The 17,949-nt window shown below is 41.7% G+C and overlaps 2 protein-coding genes across 2 annotated transcripts in view; both read left to right on the plus strand.

Annotated features, from left to right (window-relative positions):
* The window catches only part of LOC145877380 (NLR family CARD domain-containing protein 3-like), a 33,236-nt gene extending 18,351 nt beyond the window's left edge, over nt 1-14,885 (plus strand). Inside the window, exons 8-12 of the mRNA XM_082972696.1 lie at nt 2,177-2,293; nt 4,435-4,554; nt 5,692-5,754; nt 12,680-12,915; nt 13,081-14,885. Coding sequence (XP_082828822.1) covers nt 2,177-2,293; nt 4,435-4,554; nt 5,692-5,754; nt 12,680-12,915; nt 13,081-14,885 — 2,341 coding nt within the window. The remainder of the gene's footprint in view (nt 1-2,176; nt 2,294-4,434; nt 4,555-5,691; nt 5,755-12,679; nt 12,916-13,080) is intronic.
* A 217-nt stretch (nt 14,886-15,102) lies between these two features.
* The window catches only part of LOC145877376 (stonustoxin subunit beta-like), a 7,064-nt gene continuing 4,217 nt past the window's right edge, over nt 15,103-17,949 (plus strand). The window contains exon 1 of the mRNA XM_082972691.1: nt 15,103-15,140. Within this exon, the coding sequence (XP_082828817.1) occupies nt 15,103-15,140 (38 nt within the window). The remainder of the gene's footprint in view (nt 15,141-17,949) is intronic.

The raw sequence follows: 17,949 nt of genomic DNA on the forward strand, positions 1-17,949 counted from the left end.
ATAGTCTCATTATTACCTCAACTACCTGGTACCCTTGCACATTGACTCAGTACTGGTACTCCTTATAGTCTCATTATTACCTCAACTACCTGGTACCCCTGCATATTGACTCAGTACTGGTACTCCTTATAGTCTCATTATTACCTCAACTACCTGGTACCCCTGCACATTGACTCAGTACTGGTACTCCTTATAGTCTCATTATTAGCTCAACTACCTGGTACCCCTGCACATTGACTCAGTACTGGTACTCCTTATAGTCTCATTATTACCTCAACTACCTGGTACCCCTGCACATTGACTCAGTACTGGTACTCCTTATAGTCTCATTATTACCTCAACTACCTGGTACCCCTGCACATTGACTCAGTACTGGTACTCCTTATAGTCTCATTATTACCTCAACTACCTGGTACCCCTGCACATTGACTCAGTACTGGTACTCCTTGTAGTCTCATTATTACCTCAACTACCTGGTACCCCTGCACATTGACTCAGTACTGGTACTCCTTATAGTCTCATTATTACCTCAACTACCTGGTACCCCTGCACATTGACTCAGTACTGGTACTCCTTATAGTCTCATTATTACCTCAACTACCTGGTACCCCTGCACATTGACTCAGTACTGGTACTCCTTGTAGTCTCATTATTACCTCAACTACCTGGTACCCCTGCACATTGACTCAGTACTGGTACTCCTTATAGTCTCATTATTACCTCAACTACCTGGTACCCCTGCACATTGACTCAGTACTGGTACTCCTTATAGTCTCATTATTACCTCAACTACCTGGTACCCCTGCACATTGACTCAGTACTGGTACTCCTTATAGTCTCATTATTACCTCAACTACCTGGTACCCCTGCACATTGACTCAGTACTGGTACTCCTTATAGTCTCATTATTACCTCAACTACCTGGTACCCCTGCACATTGACTCAGTACTGGTACTCCATATAGCCTGATCTCTGAGAGTGAGACAGATATATATTATTACTGTGTTAAACCTAGCAGTACTACTGATTTCTCTGAGAGTGATGCAGATATATATTATTACTCTATTAAACCTAGCAGTACTACTGATTTCTCTGAGAGGCAAATATATATTATTACTGTATTAAACCTAGCAGTACTACTGATTTCTCTGAGAGGCAGATATATATTATTACTGTATTAAACCTAGCAGTACTACTGATTTCTCTGAGAGGCAGATATATTTTATTACTGTGTTAAACCTATCAGTACTACTGATTTCTCTGAGAGGCAGATATATATTATTACTGTATTAAACCTAGCAGTACTACTGATTTCACTGAGAGGCAGATATATATTATTACTGTGTTAAACCTAGCAGTACTACTGATTTCTCTGAGAGGCAGATATATATTATTACTGTATTAAACCTAGCAGTACTACTGATTTCTCTGAGAGGCAGATATATTTTATTACTGTGTTAAACCTATCAGTACTACTGATTTCTCTGAGAGGCAGATATATATTATTACTGTATTAAACCTAGCAGTACTACTGATTTCACTGAGAGGCAGATATATATTATTACTGTGTTAAACCTAGCAGTACTACTGATTTCTCTGAGAGGCAGATATATATTATTACTGTGTTAAACCTAGCAGTACTACTGATTTCACTGAGAGGCAGTTATATATTATTACTGTGTTAAACCTAGCAGTACTACTGATTTCTCTGAGAGGCATATATATATTATTACTGTGTTAAACCTAGCAGTACTACTGATTTCTCTGAGAGTGAGACAGATATATATTATTACTGTGTTAAACCTAGCAGTACTACTGATTTCTCTGAGAGTGAGGCAGATATATATTATTACTGTGTTAAACCTAGCAGTACTACTGATTTCTCTGAGAGTGAGGCAGATATATAGCATTTAGCAAAAAAACATTATTTCTCTCTCTGAAATGAAACCATCAAGTGATAGATTTTAAACAAATACATGTCTGTCACTGAACAACGCCATGCCATGATTAGATAGTGAAATAACACACCAATCTCTTCCATAATTTCTTTAAACCATAAAGGCACATTTCCGAACATTTCTGTAAAGTGATATGTTGCATGTTGGAGCTCTTCTTATGTTCCCATCTGAGATCAGAGTAGATGAGAGATGTAATGTTTGTCTCTGTTGTGTTGAAGACCAATCAAGCCGGAGAGAACAGCCTCCCCTGTACCCAGCTGTGTGTCCATGAAGAGTGATCGGTCTATGGGTACACCTATAGAGTTTAGAGAGGGAGACTTTTCTACTGAACAAAGGTAAGAAGAACTCATGGGTCATGGTCAGTGAGTTAAACAACACTGTCTCTAGTCATTTCTCCTCTCCCATTTTCACATTTCTTTTGGTTGTTTTCATAATCCATAGGCTAATACTTTTGTCCATTTTCATAGTCCTAAAACAATATTAAACAAACACAACGTTCCCTCCACGTGTGTGTGTGTGTGTGTGTGTGTGTGTGTGTGTGTGTGTGTGTGTGTGTGTGTGTGTGTGTGTGTGTGTGTGTGCAATCCCTGGACGAGGACATGTAATCTCTATCCTGATTGCCTAGTCACTTTTACATCTACCTACATTTACATATTACCTCAATTACCTAAACTACCTGGTACCCTGCACATTGACTCAGTACTGGTACTCCTTATAGCCTCATTATTACCTCAACTACCTGGTACCCCTGCACATTGACTCAGTACTGGTACTCCTTATAGCCTCATTATTACCTCATCTACCTGGTACCCTGCACATTGACTCAGTACTGGTACTCCTTATAGCCTCATTATTACCTCAACTACCTGGTACCCCTGCACATTGACTCAGTACTGGTACTCCTTATAGCCTCATTATTACCTCATCTACCTGGTACCCCTGGACATTGACTCAGTACTGGTACTCCTTATAGTCTCATTATTACCTCAACTACCTGGTACCCCTGCACATTGACTCAGTACTGGTACTCCTTATAGTCTCATTAATACCTCAACTACCTGGTACCCCTGCACATTGGCTCAGTACTGGTAGTCCTTATAGTCTCATTATTACCTCAACTACCTGGTACCCTTGCACATTGACTCAGTACTGGTACTCCTTATAGTCTCATTATTACCTCAACTACCTGGTACCCCTGCATATTGACTCAGTACTGGTACTCCTTATAGTCTCATTATTACCTCAACTACCTGGTACCCCTGCACATTGACTCAGTACTGGTACTCCTTATAGTCTCATTATTAGCTCAACTACCTGGTACCCCTGCACATTGACTCAGTACTGGTACTCCTTATAGTCTCATTATTACCTCAACTACCTGGTACCCCTGCACATTGACTCAGTACTGGTACTCCTTATAGTCTCATTATTACCTCAACTACCTGGTACCCCTGCACATTGACTCAGTACTGGTACTCCTTATAGTCTCATTATTACCTCAACTACCTGGTACCCCTGCACATTGACTCAGTACTGGTACTCCTTGTAGTCTCATTATTACCTCAACTACCTGGTACCCCTGCACATTGACTCAGTACTGGTACTCCTTATAGTCTCATTATTACCTCAACTACCTGGTACCCCTGCACATTGACTCAGTACTGGTACTCCTTATAGTCTCATTATTACCTCAACTACCTGGTACCCCTGCACATTGACTCAGTACTGGTACTCCTTGTAGTCTCATTATTACCTCAACTACCTGGTACCCCTGCACATTGACTCAGTACTGGTACTCCTTATAGTCTCATTATTACCTCAACTACCTGGTATCCCTGCACATTGACTCAGTACTGGTACTCCTTATAGTCTCATTATTACCTCAACTACCTGGTACCCCTGCATATTGACTCAGTACTGGTACTCCTTATAGTCTCATTATTACCTCAACTACCTGGTACCCCTGCACATTGACTCAGTACTGGTACTCCTTATAGTCTCATTATTACCTCAACTACCTGGTACCCCTGCATATTGACTCAGTACTGGTACTCCGTATAGTCTCATTATTGTTTGTTTTAATGTGTTCTGTTTGACTGGTACTGTATATATAGACATATTGATGTTTTATTGTGTTACTGTTTGACTGGTACTGTACATATGGACATACTATAAAGTATGTGCATCAATAGACTCTGAAGGATTCAAGTGGAACTGAGATGAAGTGAATCAGTATCTGTATGTGACAACTCAATATTAGGAGGGTGTTAATGTTTTCACATTTATTTTGTTTGTTGATGTTTGTTGATTTATGTAATGTCACATAATTCAATGTTTAATTAATGTAATGGCACATATTTTAATGCTTTATGTCAGCATATATTTTAGTGCTTTATGTAATGTATTTTATCTATTGAAATATGGTTTTATATATTATATATATTGTAGTTTGATGGTGATTCATTATGTTTTCCAGATTCTCTAACCAAACTCTGAGATCAGTCTCTCCAGTACCCAGTCATCTGTCCATGAAGAGTGACTCCTCTATGCATCATCCTATACATTTTAGTGATGGATCAGGGACCTTTGACCCCAGGTAAGTTACTGGTCAGAATTGATGATATTACTATTGAAGAGGAGAACCTTCAAGATCTGAAACCAGATGTATTTTGAGTATCTGAGTATATACTGTAAAGCATCTGCTTATCATTTGTTGTTTATGTCATATATTTTAAGACACTGAGTGTACAAAACATTATGAACACCTGCTTTTTCCATGACGTAGATTGACAAGGTGAATCCAGGTGAAAGCAATGATCCCTTATTGATGTCACTTGTTAAATCCACTTCAATCTGTGTCGATGAAGGGGAGGTTAAAGAATGATTTTTAAGCCTTGAGACAATTGAGACATGGATTGTGTATGTGTGCCATTCAGAGGGTGAATGAGCAAGTCAATATATTTAAGTACCTTTGAATGGGGTATTGTGGTAGGTCTCAGGCACAAAATTCTAGTAATGGTGTTGTGGACATGTTATTCATTCCAGAGGCTACTACCACACTCAGACAGCACAGTATACTGATCCCAGCTGTCTGTCTATGAACACAGTATACTGTTCCCAGCTGTCTGTCTATGAACACAGTATACTGTTCCCAGCTGTCTGTCTATGAACACAGTATACTGTTCCCAGCTGTCTGTCTATGAACACAGTATACTGTTCCCAGCTGTCTGTCTATGAACACAGTATACTGTTCCCAGCTGTCTGTCTATGAACACAGTATACTGTTCCCAGCTGTCTGTCTATGAACACAGTATACTGTTCCCAGCTGTCTGTCTATGAACACAGTATACTGTTCCCAGCTGTCTGTCTATGAACACAGTATACTGTTCCCAGCTGTCTGTCTATGAACACAGTATACTGTTCCCAGCTGTCTGTCTGTCTATGAACACAGTATACTGTTCCCAGCTGTCTGTCTATGAACACAGTATACTGTTCCCAGCTGTCTGTCTGTCTATGAACACAGTATACTGTTCCCAGCTGTCTGTCTATGAACACAGTATACTGTTCCAAGCTGTCTGTCTGTCTATGAACACAGTATACTGTTCCCAGCTGTCTGTCTATGAACACAGTATACTGTTCCCAGCTGTCTGTCTGTCTATGAACACAGTATACTGTTCCCAGCTGTCTGTCTATGAACACAGTATACTGATCCCAGCTGTCTGTCTATGAACAGTGACTTCTCCATGGATCATCCTGTTAATTCCAGTGGTGGAAAATCAATCACCTTTGACCGAAGGTACGTCACCACATATAGATATGTTGTTGTAATTTGTAATTTGTTGTAACTGAGTTTATTACTGCACCCTCTTATATCTCTGTAGTGGATGGTCTACTCTGTTAGAGGATCAGTATCTCTCTCTCCTTTATCTCTGTAGTGGATGGTCTACTCTGTTAGAGGATCAGTATCTCTCTCTCCTTTATCTCTGTAGTGGATGGTCTACTCTGTTAGAGGATCAGTATCTCTCTCTCCTTTATCTCTGTAGTGGATGGTCTACTCTGTTAGAGGATCAGTATCTCTCTCTCCTTTATCTCTGTAGTGGATGGTCTACTCTGTTAGAGGATCAGTATCTCTCTCTCCTTTATCTCTGTAGTGGATGGTCTACTCTGTTAAAGGATCAGTATCTCTCTCTCTCCTTTATCTCTGTAGTGGATGGTCTACTCTGTTAGAGGATCAGTATCTCTCTCTCCTTTATCTCTGTAGTGGATGGTCTACTCTGTTAGAGGATCAGTATCTCTCTCTCCTTTATCTCTGTAGTGGATGGTCTACTCTGTTAGAGGACCAGTATCTCTCTCTCTCTCCTTTATCTCTGTAGTGGATGGTCTACTCTGCCAGAGGATCAGTATCTCTCTCTCCTTTATCTCTGTAGTGGATGGTCTACTCTGTATCTCTCTCTCCTTTATCTCTGTAGTGGATGGTCTACTCTGTTAGAGGATCAGTATCTCTCCTTTATCTCTGTAGTGGATGGTCTACTCTGTTAGAGGATCAGTATCTCTCTCTCCTTTATCTCTGTAGTGGATGGTCTACTCTGTTAGAGGATCAGTATCTCTCCTTTATCTCTGTAGTGGATGGTCTACTCTGCCAGAGGATCAGTATCTCTCTCTCTTTTATCTCTGTAGTGGATGGTCTACTCTGTTAGAGGATCAGTATCTCTCTCTCCTTTATCTCTGTAGTGGATGGTCTACTCTGTTAGAGGATCAGTATCTCTCCTTTATCTCTGTAGTGGATGGTCTACTCTGTTAGAGGATCAGTATCTCTCTCTCCTTTATCTCTGTAGTGGATGGTCTACTCTGTTAGAGGATCAGTATCTCTCTCTCCTTTATCTCTGTAGTGGATGGTCTACTCTGTTAGAGGATCAGTATCTCTCTCTCCTTTATCTCTGTAGTGGATGGTCTACTCTGTTAAAGGATCAGTATCTCTCTCTCTCCTTTATCTCTGTAGTGGATGGTCTACTCTGTTAGAGGATCAGTATCTCTCTCTCCTTTATCTCTGTAGTGGATGGTCTACTCTGTTAGAGGATCAGTATCTCTCTCTCCTTTATCTCTGTAGTGGATGGTCTACTCTGTTAGAGGACCAGTATCTCTCTCTCTCTCCTTTATCTCTGTAGTGGATGGTCTACTCTGCCAGAGGATCAGTATCTCTCTCTCCTTTATCTCTGTAGTGGATGGTCTACTCTGTATCTCTCTCTCCTTTATCTCTGTAGTGGATGGTCTACTCTGTTAGAGGATCAGTATCTCTCCTTTATCTCTGTAGTGGATGGTCTACTCTGTTAGAGGATCAGTATCTCTCTCTCCTTTATCTCTGTAGTGGATGGTCTACTCTGTTACAGGATCAGTATCTCTCTCTCCTTTATCTCTGTAGTGGATGGTCTACTCTGTTAGAGGATCAGTATCTCTCCTTTATCTCTGTAGTGGATGGTCTACTCTGTTAGAGGATCAGTATCTCTCTCTCCTTTATCTCTGTAGTGGATGGTCTACTCTGTTAGAGGACCAGTATCTCTCCTTTATCTCTGTAGTGGATGGTCTACTCTGCCAGAGGATCAGTATCTCTCTCTCCTTTATCTCTGTAGTGGATGGTCTACTCTGTTAGAGGACCAGTATCTCTCTCTCTCTCCTTTATCTCTGTAGTGGATGGTCTACTCTGTTAGAGGATCAGTATCTCTCTCTCCTTTATCTCTGTAGTGGATGGTCTACTCTGTTAGAGGATCAGTATCTCTCTCTCCTTTATCTCTGTAGTGGATGGTCTACTCTGCCAGAGGATCAGTATCTCTCTCTCCTTTATCTCTGTAGTGGATGGTCTACTCTGTTAGAGGACCAGTATCTCTCTCTCCTTTATCTCTGTAGTGGATGGTCTACTCTGTTAGAGGATCAGTATCTCTCTCTCCTTTATCTCTGTAGTGGATGGTCTACTCTGTTAGAGGATCAGTATCTCTCTCTCCTTTATCTCTGTAGTGGATGGTCTACTCTGCCAGAGGATCAGTATCTCTCTCTCCTTTATCTCTGTAGTGGATGGTCTACTCTGTTAGAGGATCAGTATCTCTCTCTCCTTTATCTCTGTAGTGGATGGTCTACTCTGTTAGAGGACCAGTATCTCTCTCTCTCTCCTTTATCTCTGTAGTGGATGGTCTACTCTGTTAGAGGATCAGTATCTCTCCTTTATCTCTGTAGTGGATGGTCTACTCTGTTAGAGGATCAGTATCTCTCTCTCCTTTATCTCTGTAGTGGATGGTCTACTCTGTTAGAGGATCAGTATCTCTCTCTCCTTTATCTCTGTAGTGGATGGTCTACTCTGTTACAGGATCAGTATCTCTCTCTCCTTTATCTCTGTAGTGGATGGTCTACTCTGTTAGAGGATCAGTATCTCTCCTTTATCTCTGTAGTGGATGGTCTACTCTGTTAGAGGATCAGTATCTCTCCTTTATCTCTGTAGTGGATGGTCTACTCTGCCAGAGGATCAGTATCTCTCTCTCCTTTATCTCTGTAGTGGATGGTCTACTCTGTTAGAGGACCAGTATCTCTCTCTCTCTCCTTTATCTCTGTAGTGGATGGTCTACTCTGTTAGAGGATCAGTATCTCTCTCTCCTTTATCTCTGTAGTGGATGGTCTACTCTGCCAGAGGATCAGTATCTCTCTCTCCTTTATCTCTGTAGTGGATGGTCTACTCTGCCAGAGGATCAGTATCTCTCTCTCCTTTATCTCTGTAGTGGATGGTCTACTCTGTTAGAGGACCAGTATCTCTCTCTCTCTCCTTTATCTCTGTAGTGGATGGTCTACCCTGTTAGAGGATCAGTATCTCTCTCTACTTTATCTCTGTAGTGGATGGTCTACTCTGTTAGAGGATCAGTATCTCTCCTTTATCTCTGTAGTGGATGGTCTACTCTGTTAGAGGATCAGTATCTCTCTCTAATTTATCTCTGTAGTGGATGGTCTACTCTGCCAGAGGATCAGTATCTCTCTCTCCTTTATCTCTGTAGTGGATGGTCTACTCTGTTAGAGGACCAGTATCTCTCTCTCTCTCCTTTATCTCTGTAGTGGATGGTCTACTCTGTTAGAGGATCAGTATCTCTCTCTCCTTTATCTCTGTAGTGGATGGTCTACTCTGCCAGAGGATCAGTATCTCTCTCTCCTTTATCTCTGTAGTGGATGGTCTACTCTGCCAGAGGATCAGTATCTCTCTCTCCTTTATCTCTGTAGTGGATGGTCTACTCTGTTAGAGGATCAGTATCTCTCTCTCCTTTATCTCTGTAGTGGATGGTCTACTCTGTTAGAGGACCAGTATCTCTCTCTCTCTCTCCTTTATCTCTGTAGTGGATGGTCTACTCTGTTAGAGGATCAGTATCTCTCTCTACTTTATCTCTGTAGTGGATGGTCTACTCTGTTAGAGGATCAGTATCTCTCCTTTATCTCTGTAGTGGATGGTCTACTCTGTTAGAGGATCAGTATCTCTCTCTCCTTTATCTCTGTAGTGGATGGTCTACTCTGTTAGAGGATCAGTATCTCTCCTTTATCTCTGTAGTGGATGGTCTACTCTGCCAGAGGATCAGTATCTCTCTCTCTTTTATCTCTGTAGTGGATGGTCTACTCTGTTAGAGGATCAGTATCTCTCTCTCCTTTATCTCTGTAGTGGATGGTCTACTCTGTTAGAGGATCAGTATCTCTCCTTTATCTCTGTAGTGGATGGTCTACTCTGTTAGAGGATCAGTATCTCTCTCTCCTTTATCTCTGTAGTGGATGGTCTACTCTGTTAGAGGATCAGTATCTCTCTCTCCTTTATCTCTGTAGTGGATGGTCTACTCTGTTAGAGGATCAGTATCTCTCTCTCCTTTATCTCTGTAGTGGATGGTCTACTCTGTTAGAGGATCAGTATCTCTCCTTTATCTCTGTAGTGGATGGTCTACTCTGCCAGAGGATCAGTATCTCTCTCTCTTTTATCTCTGTAGTGGATGGTCTACTCTGTTAGAGGATCAGTATCTCTCTCTCCTTTATCTCTGTAGTGGATGGTCTACTCTGTTAGAGGATCAGTATCTCTCCTTTATCTCTGTAGTGGATGGTCTACTCTGCCAGAGGATCAGTATCTCTCTCTCCTTTATCTCTGTAGTGGATGGTCTACTCTGCCAGACGATCAGTATCTCTCTCTCCTTTATCTCTGTAGTGGATGGTCTACTCTGTTAGAGGACCAGAATCTCTCTCTCTCTCCTTTATCTCTGTAGTGGATGGTCTACTCTGTTAGAGGATCAGTATCTCTCTCTCCTTTATCTCTGTAGTGGATGGTCTACTCTGTTAGAGGACCAGTATCTCTCTCTCTCTCCTTTATCTCTGTAGTGGATGGTCTACTCTGTTAGAGGATCAGTATCTCTCTCTCCTTTATCTCTGTAGTGGATGGTCTACTCTGCCAGAGGATCAGTATCTCTCTCTCCTTTATCTCTATAGTGGATGGTCTACTCTGTTAGAGGATCACTATCTCTCCCTCCTTTATCCTTGTATTGGATGGTCTACTCTGTTAGAGGATCAGTAGTAACATCTACAAGTCTCTCTCTCTCTCCTTTATCTCTGTAGTGGATGGTCTACTCTGCCAGAGGATCAGTATCTCTCTCTCCTTTATCTCTGTAGTGGATGGTCTACTCTGTTAGAGGACCAGTATCTCTCTCTCTCTCCTTTATCTCTGTAGTGGATGGTCTACTCTGTTAGAGGATCAGTATCTCTCTCTCCTTTATCTCTGTAGTGGATGGTCTACTCTGCCAGAGGATCAGTATCTCTCTCTCCTTTATCTCTGTAGTGGATGGTCTACTCTGCCAGAGGATCAGTATCTCTCTCTCCTTTATCTCTGTAGTGGATGGTCTACTCTGTTAGAGGATCAGTATCTCTCTCTCCTTTATCTCTGTAGTGGATGGTCTACTCTGTTAGAGGACCAGTATCTCTCTCTCTCTCCTTTATCTCTGTAGTGGATGGTCTACTCTGTTAGAGGATCAGTATCTCTCTCTACTTTATCTCTGTAGTGGATGGTCTACTCTGTTAGAGGATCAGTATCTCTCCTTTATCTCTGTAGTGGATGGTCTACTCTGTTAGAGGATCAGTATCTCTCTCTCCTTTATCTCTGTAGTGGATGGTCTACTCTGTTAGAGGATCAGTATCTCTCCTTTATCTCTGTAGTGGATGGTCTACTCTGCCAGAGGATCAGTATCTCTCTCTCTTTTATCTCTGTAGTGGATGGTCTACTCTGTTAGAGGATCAGTATCTCTCTCTCCTTTATCTCTGTAGTGGATGGTCTACTCTGTTAGAGGATCAGTATCTCTCCTTTATCTCTGTAGTGGATGGTCTACTCTGTTAGAGGATCAGTATCTCTCTCTCCTTTATCTCTGTAGTGGATGGTCTACTCTGTTAGAGGATCAGTATCTCTCTCTCCTTTATCTCTGTAGTGGATGGTCTACTCTGTTAGAGGATCAGTATCTCTCTCTCCTTTATCTCTGTAGTGGATGGTCTACTCTGTTAGAGGATCAGTATCTCTCCTTTATCTCTGTAGTGGATGGTCTACTCTGCCAGAGGATCAGTATCTCTCTCTCTTTTATCTCTGTAGTGGATGGTCTACTCTGTTAGAGGATCAGTATCTCTCTCTCCTTTATCTCTGTAGTGGATGGTCTACTCTGTTAGAGGATCAGTATCTCTCCTTTATCTCTGTAGTGGATGGTCTACTCTGCCAGAGGATCAGTATCTCTCTCTCCTTTATCTCTGTAGTGGATGGTCTACTCTGCCAGACGATCAGTATCTCTCTCTCCTTTATCTCTGTAGTGGATGGTCTACTCTGTTAGAGGACCAGTATCTCTCTCTCTCTCCTTTATCTCTGTAGTGGATGGTCTACTCTGTTAGAGGATCAGTATCTCTCTCTCCTTTATCTCTGTAGTGGATGGTCTACTCTGTTAGAGGACCAGTATCTCTCTCTCTCTCCTTTATCTCTGTAGTGGATGGTCTACTCTGTTAGAGGATCAGTATCTCTCTCTCCTTTATCTCTGTAGTGGATGGTCTACTCTGCCAGAGGATCAGTATCTCTCTCTCCTTTATCTCTATAGTGGATGGTCTACTCTGTTAGAGGATCACTATCTCTCCCTCCTTTATCCTTGTAGTGGATGGTCTACTCTGTTAGAGGATCAGTAGTAACATCTACAAGTCTCTCTCTCTCTCCTTTATCTCTGTAGTGGATGGTCTACTCTGCCAGAGGATCAGTATCTCTCTCTCCTTTATCTCTGTAGTGGATGGTCTACTCTGCCAGAGGATGAGTATCTCTCTCTCCTTTATCTCTGTAGTGGATGGTCTACTCTGCCAGAGGATCAGTATCTCTCCTTTATCTCTGTAGTGGATGGTCTACTCTGTTAGAGGATCAGTATCTCTCTCTCCTTTATCTCTGTAGTGGATGGTCTACTCTGTTAGAGGATCAGTATCTCTCCTTTATCTCTGTAGTGGATGGTCTACTCTGTTAGAGGATCAGTATCTCTCTCTCCTTTATCTCTGTAGTGGATGGTCTACTCTATTAGAGGATCAGTATCTCTCCTTTATCTCTGTAGTGGATGGTCTACTCTGTTAGAGGATCATTATCTCTCTCTTCTTTATCTCTGTAGTGGATGGTCTACTCTGCCAGAGGATCAGTATCTCTCTCTCCTTTATCTCTGTAGTGGATGGTCTACTCTGCCAGAGGATGAGTCCAGGTGTGCAGTGTGTCAGCAGGTTCTGAGGGATCCGGTCTCTATCACCTGTGGACACAGGTTCTGCAGACAGTGCATCACCAGATACTGGGAGAAACCTGCTCCTTCAGGAGACTATGACTGTCCTCAGTGTAGAAAGAGATCCAGAACACTTCCTGTACTACAGAACCTGAGGGAACCCAATGATGCAAGAGGCTCTGAAAACAGTAAGAACACTTGCAGACCTGTGCTAAGTCAATACCTCAATATGATTTAAATGTAGTTAACTACAATAATATGAGATAATATAAGTTACTGTAGTTGTGGAGGCCCACATTTCATCCTGTCAATGACTGTGTCTGATACACATCCATTTTACTCCTCCCTTGTAGTGGATGACAGCCTGCAGAGAGCTATAGTAAACCATAAAGCCAGTCTGAAAAGGAGGTATGAATGTGTGATAGAAGGCATGGAAACAGCAGGGAACCAAACTCCCCTCAACAGGATTTACACAGAGCTCTACATCACAGAAGGAGAGAGTGAAGGTGTTAACAATGAACATGAGGTGTGGCATCTAGAGACAGCATCCAGGACACCAACCTCACATGACACAGCAATCCACTGCAATGACATCTTTAAACCCTTAGCTGGCCAAGAGAGAAGCATCAGAACTGTGCTGACCAAGGGCATCGCTGGCATCGGAAAAACAGTCTCTGTGCAGAAGTTCATCCTAGACTGGGCTGAAGGGAAGGCAAACCAAGATGTGGAGATCATATTTGTGCTTCCTTTCCGGGAGCTGAACTTGATCAAAGATCGTCAGTACAGTCTTCTCAGACTTTTAAATGACTTCCACACAGAACTAGACATAGGCAATGCAAAGAAACTCACTGCCTGTAAAGCTATGTTCATCTTTGATGGTTTGGATGAAAGCAGACTTCCATTAGATTTCCAGCACAATGAAAAGGTGTCTGATGTCACCCAGACATCATCTATTGATGTTCTGCTGACAAACCTCATCAAGGGGAATCTGCTTCCCTCTGCTCTCCTATGGATAACCTCCCGACCAGCAGCAACCAATCAGATCCCCCCTAAGTGTGTTAACCAGGTGACAGAGGTACGAGGGTTCAATGACCCACAGAAGGAGGAGTACTTCAGGAAGAGATTCAGTGATGAGGACCTGGCCAGCAGAATCATCTCACACATAAAGACATCAAGGAGCCTCCACATCATGTGCCACATGCCGGTGTTCTGTTGGATTTCTGCAATAGTCTTTGAACACATGTTGAGGACAGACAAGAGGAGAGAGATGCCCACGACTCTGACTGAGATGTCCATACACTTCCTGCTCATTCAGACCAGCCTGAAGAACCAGAAGTATCATGGAAGAGATGAGATGGATCAAGAGGAGCTCATGGAGTCAGATAAGGAAATTCTTCTGAAGCTGGGGAGGCTGGCGTTTGAAAATCTGGAGAAGGGTAATCTCATGTTCTATGAAGAAGACCTGAAAGAGTGTGGCCTTGATGTCAAAGAAGCCTCAGTGTACTCAGGAGTGTGCACACAAATCTTTAAAGAAGAGTCTGTGATATTTCAGAGAGTGGTGTACTGCTTTGTTCATCTCAGCATTCAGGAGTTTCTCTCAGCTGTCTACATGTACCATTGTTACACAGCCAGGAACATGGATGCACTGAAGCCTTTCCTCAAGCGAAAGTCTAGAGGTGTGTCTGAAGAGCTAACCTTGCATGAGCTGCTGAAGAGTACCGTGGATAAAGCCTTGGAGAGTAAGAATGGACACCTGGACCTTTTTGTCCGCTTCCTTCATGGCATGTCACTAGTGTCCAATCAGAAACTCCTACGAGGTCTGGTGACACAGACAGAAAGCAGTCCGGAGAGCATCCAGAAAACAATCCGATCCCTTAAGGTGATGCAAAGGAAGAACATGTCCCCTGAGAGGTGCATCAATCTCTTCCACTGTCTGATAGAGATGAAAGACCATTCAGTACAGGAGGAAATCCAAGAGTACTTGAGGTCAGAGAACAGATCCAAAAACCTCTCCCTTGCTCAGTGTTCAGCGCTGGCCTACATGCTGCAGATATCAGAGGAGGTTCTGGATGTGTTTAACCTGAAGGAATACAAGACATCAGAGGAGGGTCGTAGGAGACTGCTCCCAGCTGTGAGAGGCTGCAGGAAAGCTCTGTAAGTATTCATGTAAATAACACACACCAAAATAAATTGTAATCATAGCAGTATTTTCATTGGCTGACTGGCTCTAAGTACCCATGTAACTATCCCTCGGAACAAACTTTACTGTATTTAGGAACAACAGTATTTTCATTGGCTGACTAAACTTTCTATCAGCTGAAAACTCTTAAACTATAGTACAAACTGATCAGAAAGGTTGTAGCATTGAACCATAAATGCACGATATACACATTATTAGTGCACGGCTTACAGTGTAAGCAGGGAAAGCTAAGCGTATCATTTTAATACAACCTGTCTGTCATTGTATTTCTTCTGTGTTGGCAGACTCACTGGCTGTAAACTCACAGACACATCCTGTAAAGTGATGGCCTCAGTTCTCAGTTCAAACCCCTCACACCTGAGAGAGCTGGACCTGAGTAACAATGACCTGAAGAATTCAGGAGTGAAGCTGCTCTCTGCTGGACTGGAGGATCCACACTGCAGACTGGAGACTCTGAGGTCAGTATTCCTGTAGTTGGTCAACAAGTGATAACTGTTCACCAGATCCACATGTGTTTACCAGGCACACATAGTCCACACCATATGTGTTTGGAGAGTGAAGCTTACATTTTAAATTTGGTGCTATGCTCCAGCATTTTGGATTTGAGAAAGAATATTTCATATTAGGTGACAGTACAGAATGTCACCTTTTATTTGAGGTTAATGGTGAGAGGTTAGCATGTTTTGATGTAGCCTCTGTTATTGGTAATGATGAGAGGTTAGCATGTTTTGTTGTATCCTCTGTTATTCGTAATGGTGAGAGGTTAGCATGTTTTGTTGTAGCCTCTGTTATTGGTAATGGTGAGAGGTTAGCATGTTTTGTTGTAGCCTCTGTTATTGGTAATGGTGAGAGGTTAGCATGTTTTGTTGTATCCTCTGTTATTGGTAATGGTGAGAGGTTAGCATGTTTTGTTGTAGCCTCTGTTATTGGTAATGGTGAGAGGTTAGCATGTTTTGTTGTATCCTCTGTTATTGGTAATGGTGAGAGGTTAGCATGTTTTGTTGTAGCCTCTGTTATTGGTAATGGTGAGAGGTTAGCATGTTTTGTTGTATCCTCTGTTATTCGTAATGGTGAGAGGTTAGCATGTTTTGTTGTAGCCTCTGTTATTGGTAATGGTGAGAGGTTAGCATGTTTTGTTGTATCCTCTGTTATTGGTAATGGTGAGAGGTTAGCATGTTTTGTTGTAGCCTCTGTTATTGGTAATGGTGAGAGGTTAGCATGTTTTGTTGTAGTCTCTGTTATTGGTAATGGTGAGAGGTTAGCATGTTTTGTTGTAGCCTCTGTTATTGGTAATGGTGAGAGGTTAGCATGTTTTGTTGTATCCTCTGTTATTGGTAATGGTGAGAGGTTAGCATGTTTTGTTGTATCCTCTGTTATTGGTAATGGTGAGAGGTTAGCATGTTTTGTTGTAGCCTCTGTTATTGGTAATGGTGAGAGGTTAGCATGTTTTGTTGTAGCCTCTGTTATTGGTAATGGTGAGAGGTTAGCATGTTTTGTTGTAGTCTCTGTTATTGGTAATGGTGAGAGGTTAGCATGTTTTGTTGTACCCTCTGTTATTTGTAATGGTGAGAGGTTAGCATGTTTTGTTGTATCCTCTGTTATTGGTAATGGTGAGAGGTTAGCATGTTTTGTTGTAGCCTCTGTTATTGGTAATGGTGAGAGGTTAGCATGTTTTGTTGTAGCCTCTGTAATTGGTAATGGTGAGAGGTTAGCATGTTTTGTTGTAGCCTCTGTTATTGGTAATGGTGAGAGGTTAGCATGTTTTGTTGTAGCCTCTGTTATTGGTAATGGTGAGAGGTTAGCATGTTTTGTTGTATCCTCTGTTATTGGTAATGGTGAGAGGTTAGCATGTTTTGTTGTATCCTCTGTTATTGGTAATGGTGAGAGGTTAGCATGTTTTGTTGTAGCCTCTGTTATTGGTAATGGTGAGAGGTTAGCATGTTTTGTTGTAGCCTCTGTTATTGGTAATGGTGAGAGGTTAGCATGTTTTGTTGTAGCCTCTGTTATTGGTAATGGTGAGAGGTTAGCATGTTTTGTTGTAGCCTCTGTAACTTCCTCACTCATTATTATTCATGATCTTTCTCGATCATGGCAGTCACAGGCTTGATGTAGTCATTGCAGTCAAAGAATATGGGACCAAATACTAAACTTTTGACTATTTTAATACACTATGAGTGAATTGGTCAGAATACTAATGACTTATTCAAATAGGGGGACTAGATACATAAGTGATTTCATTTTTCTAAATGGTGAAACAGATATGTATGAAAATATCCTCAAATAAAAGGTGACATTATATACTGTCACCTCATATGAAACATTTGATCTGAAATCCAAAATGTTGGAGTTTAGAGCCACATTTAAAATGTTATCTTCACTGTCAAAACAGATATGGTGTGGACTGTATACTCAATACAATCTAAATCTGATACCTCACTGTCTGTCTTTTGACTGATACTGCTTTTAAACTGGTCTGGTCAGTCTACTCAAATATTTGTACTATACATGTTTCTATCTGCAGGCAAAACTTTGATAATCTGTCATTTATAATATGATACATTAATTTCTGAATAGATATGAAAGGTTTCATGACACTGATATCTGAATATGTTGAAAAATTATACTGCCACTATTTTCACCACCCTAAAGCATAGCAGTGTGATTTTAATTTGATTTGACTCTTTGCAGGCTGTCAGGCTGTGGAGTCACAGAGGAAGGCTGTGATTCTCTGGTCTCAGCTCTGAGGTCAAACCCCTCACACCTGAGAGAGCTGGATCTGAGTAACAATGACCTGAAGGATTCAGGAGTGAAGCTGCTCTCTGCTGGACTGGGGAATCCCCACTGTAAACTGGAGACTCTGAGGTCAGTATTCCTGTAGTTGGTCAACAAGTGATAACTGTTCACCAGATCCACATGTGTTTACCAGGCACACATAGTCCACACCATATGTGTTTGGACAGTGAAGCTTACAGTTTTAAATTTGGTTGTGTTTTAGATTATATTTTTCCTAATAGTAACTTAA

The sequence above is a fragment of the Salmo salar genome, unplaced genomic scaffold, assembly GCF_965601325.2.
Source record: "Salmo salar unplaced genomic scaffold, fSalSal1 ptg000984l, whole genome shotgun sequence".
In the NCBI taxonomy this organism is placed as follows: domain Eukaryota; kingdom Metazoa; phylum Chordata; class Actinopteri; order Salmoniformes; family Salmonidae; genus Salmo; species Salmo salar.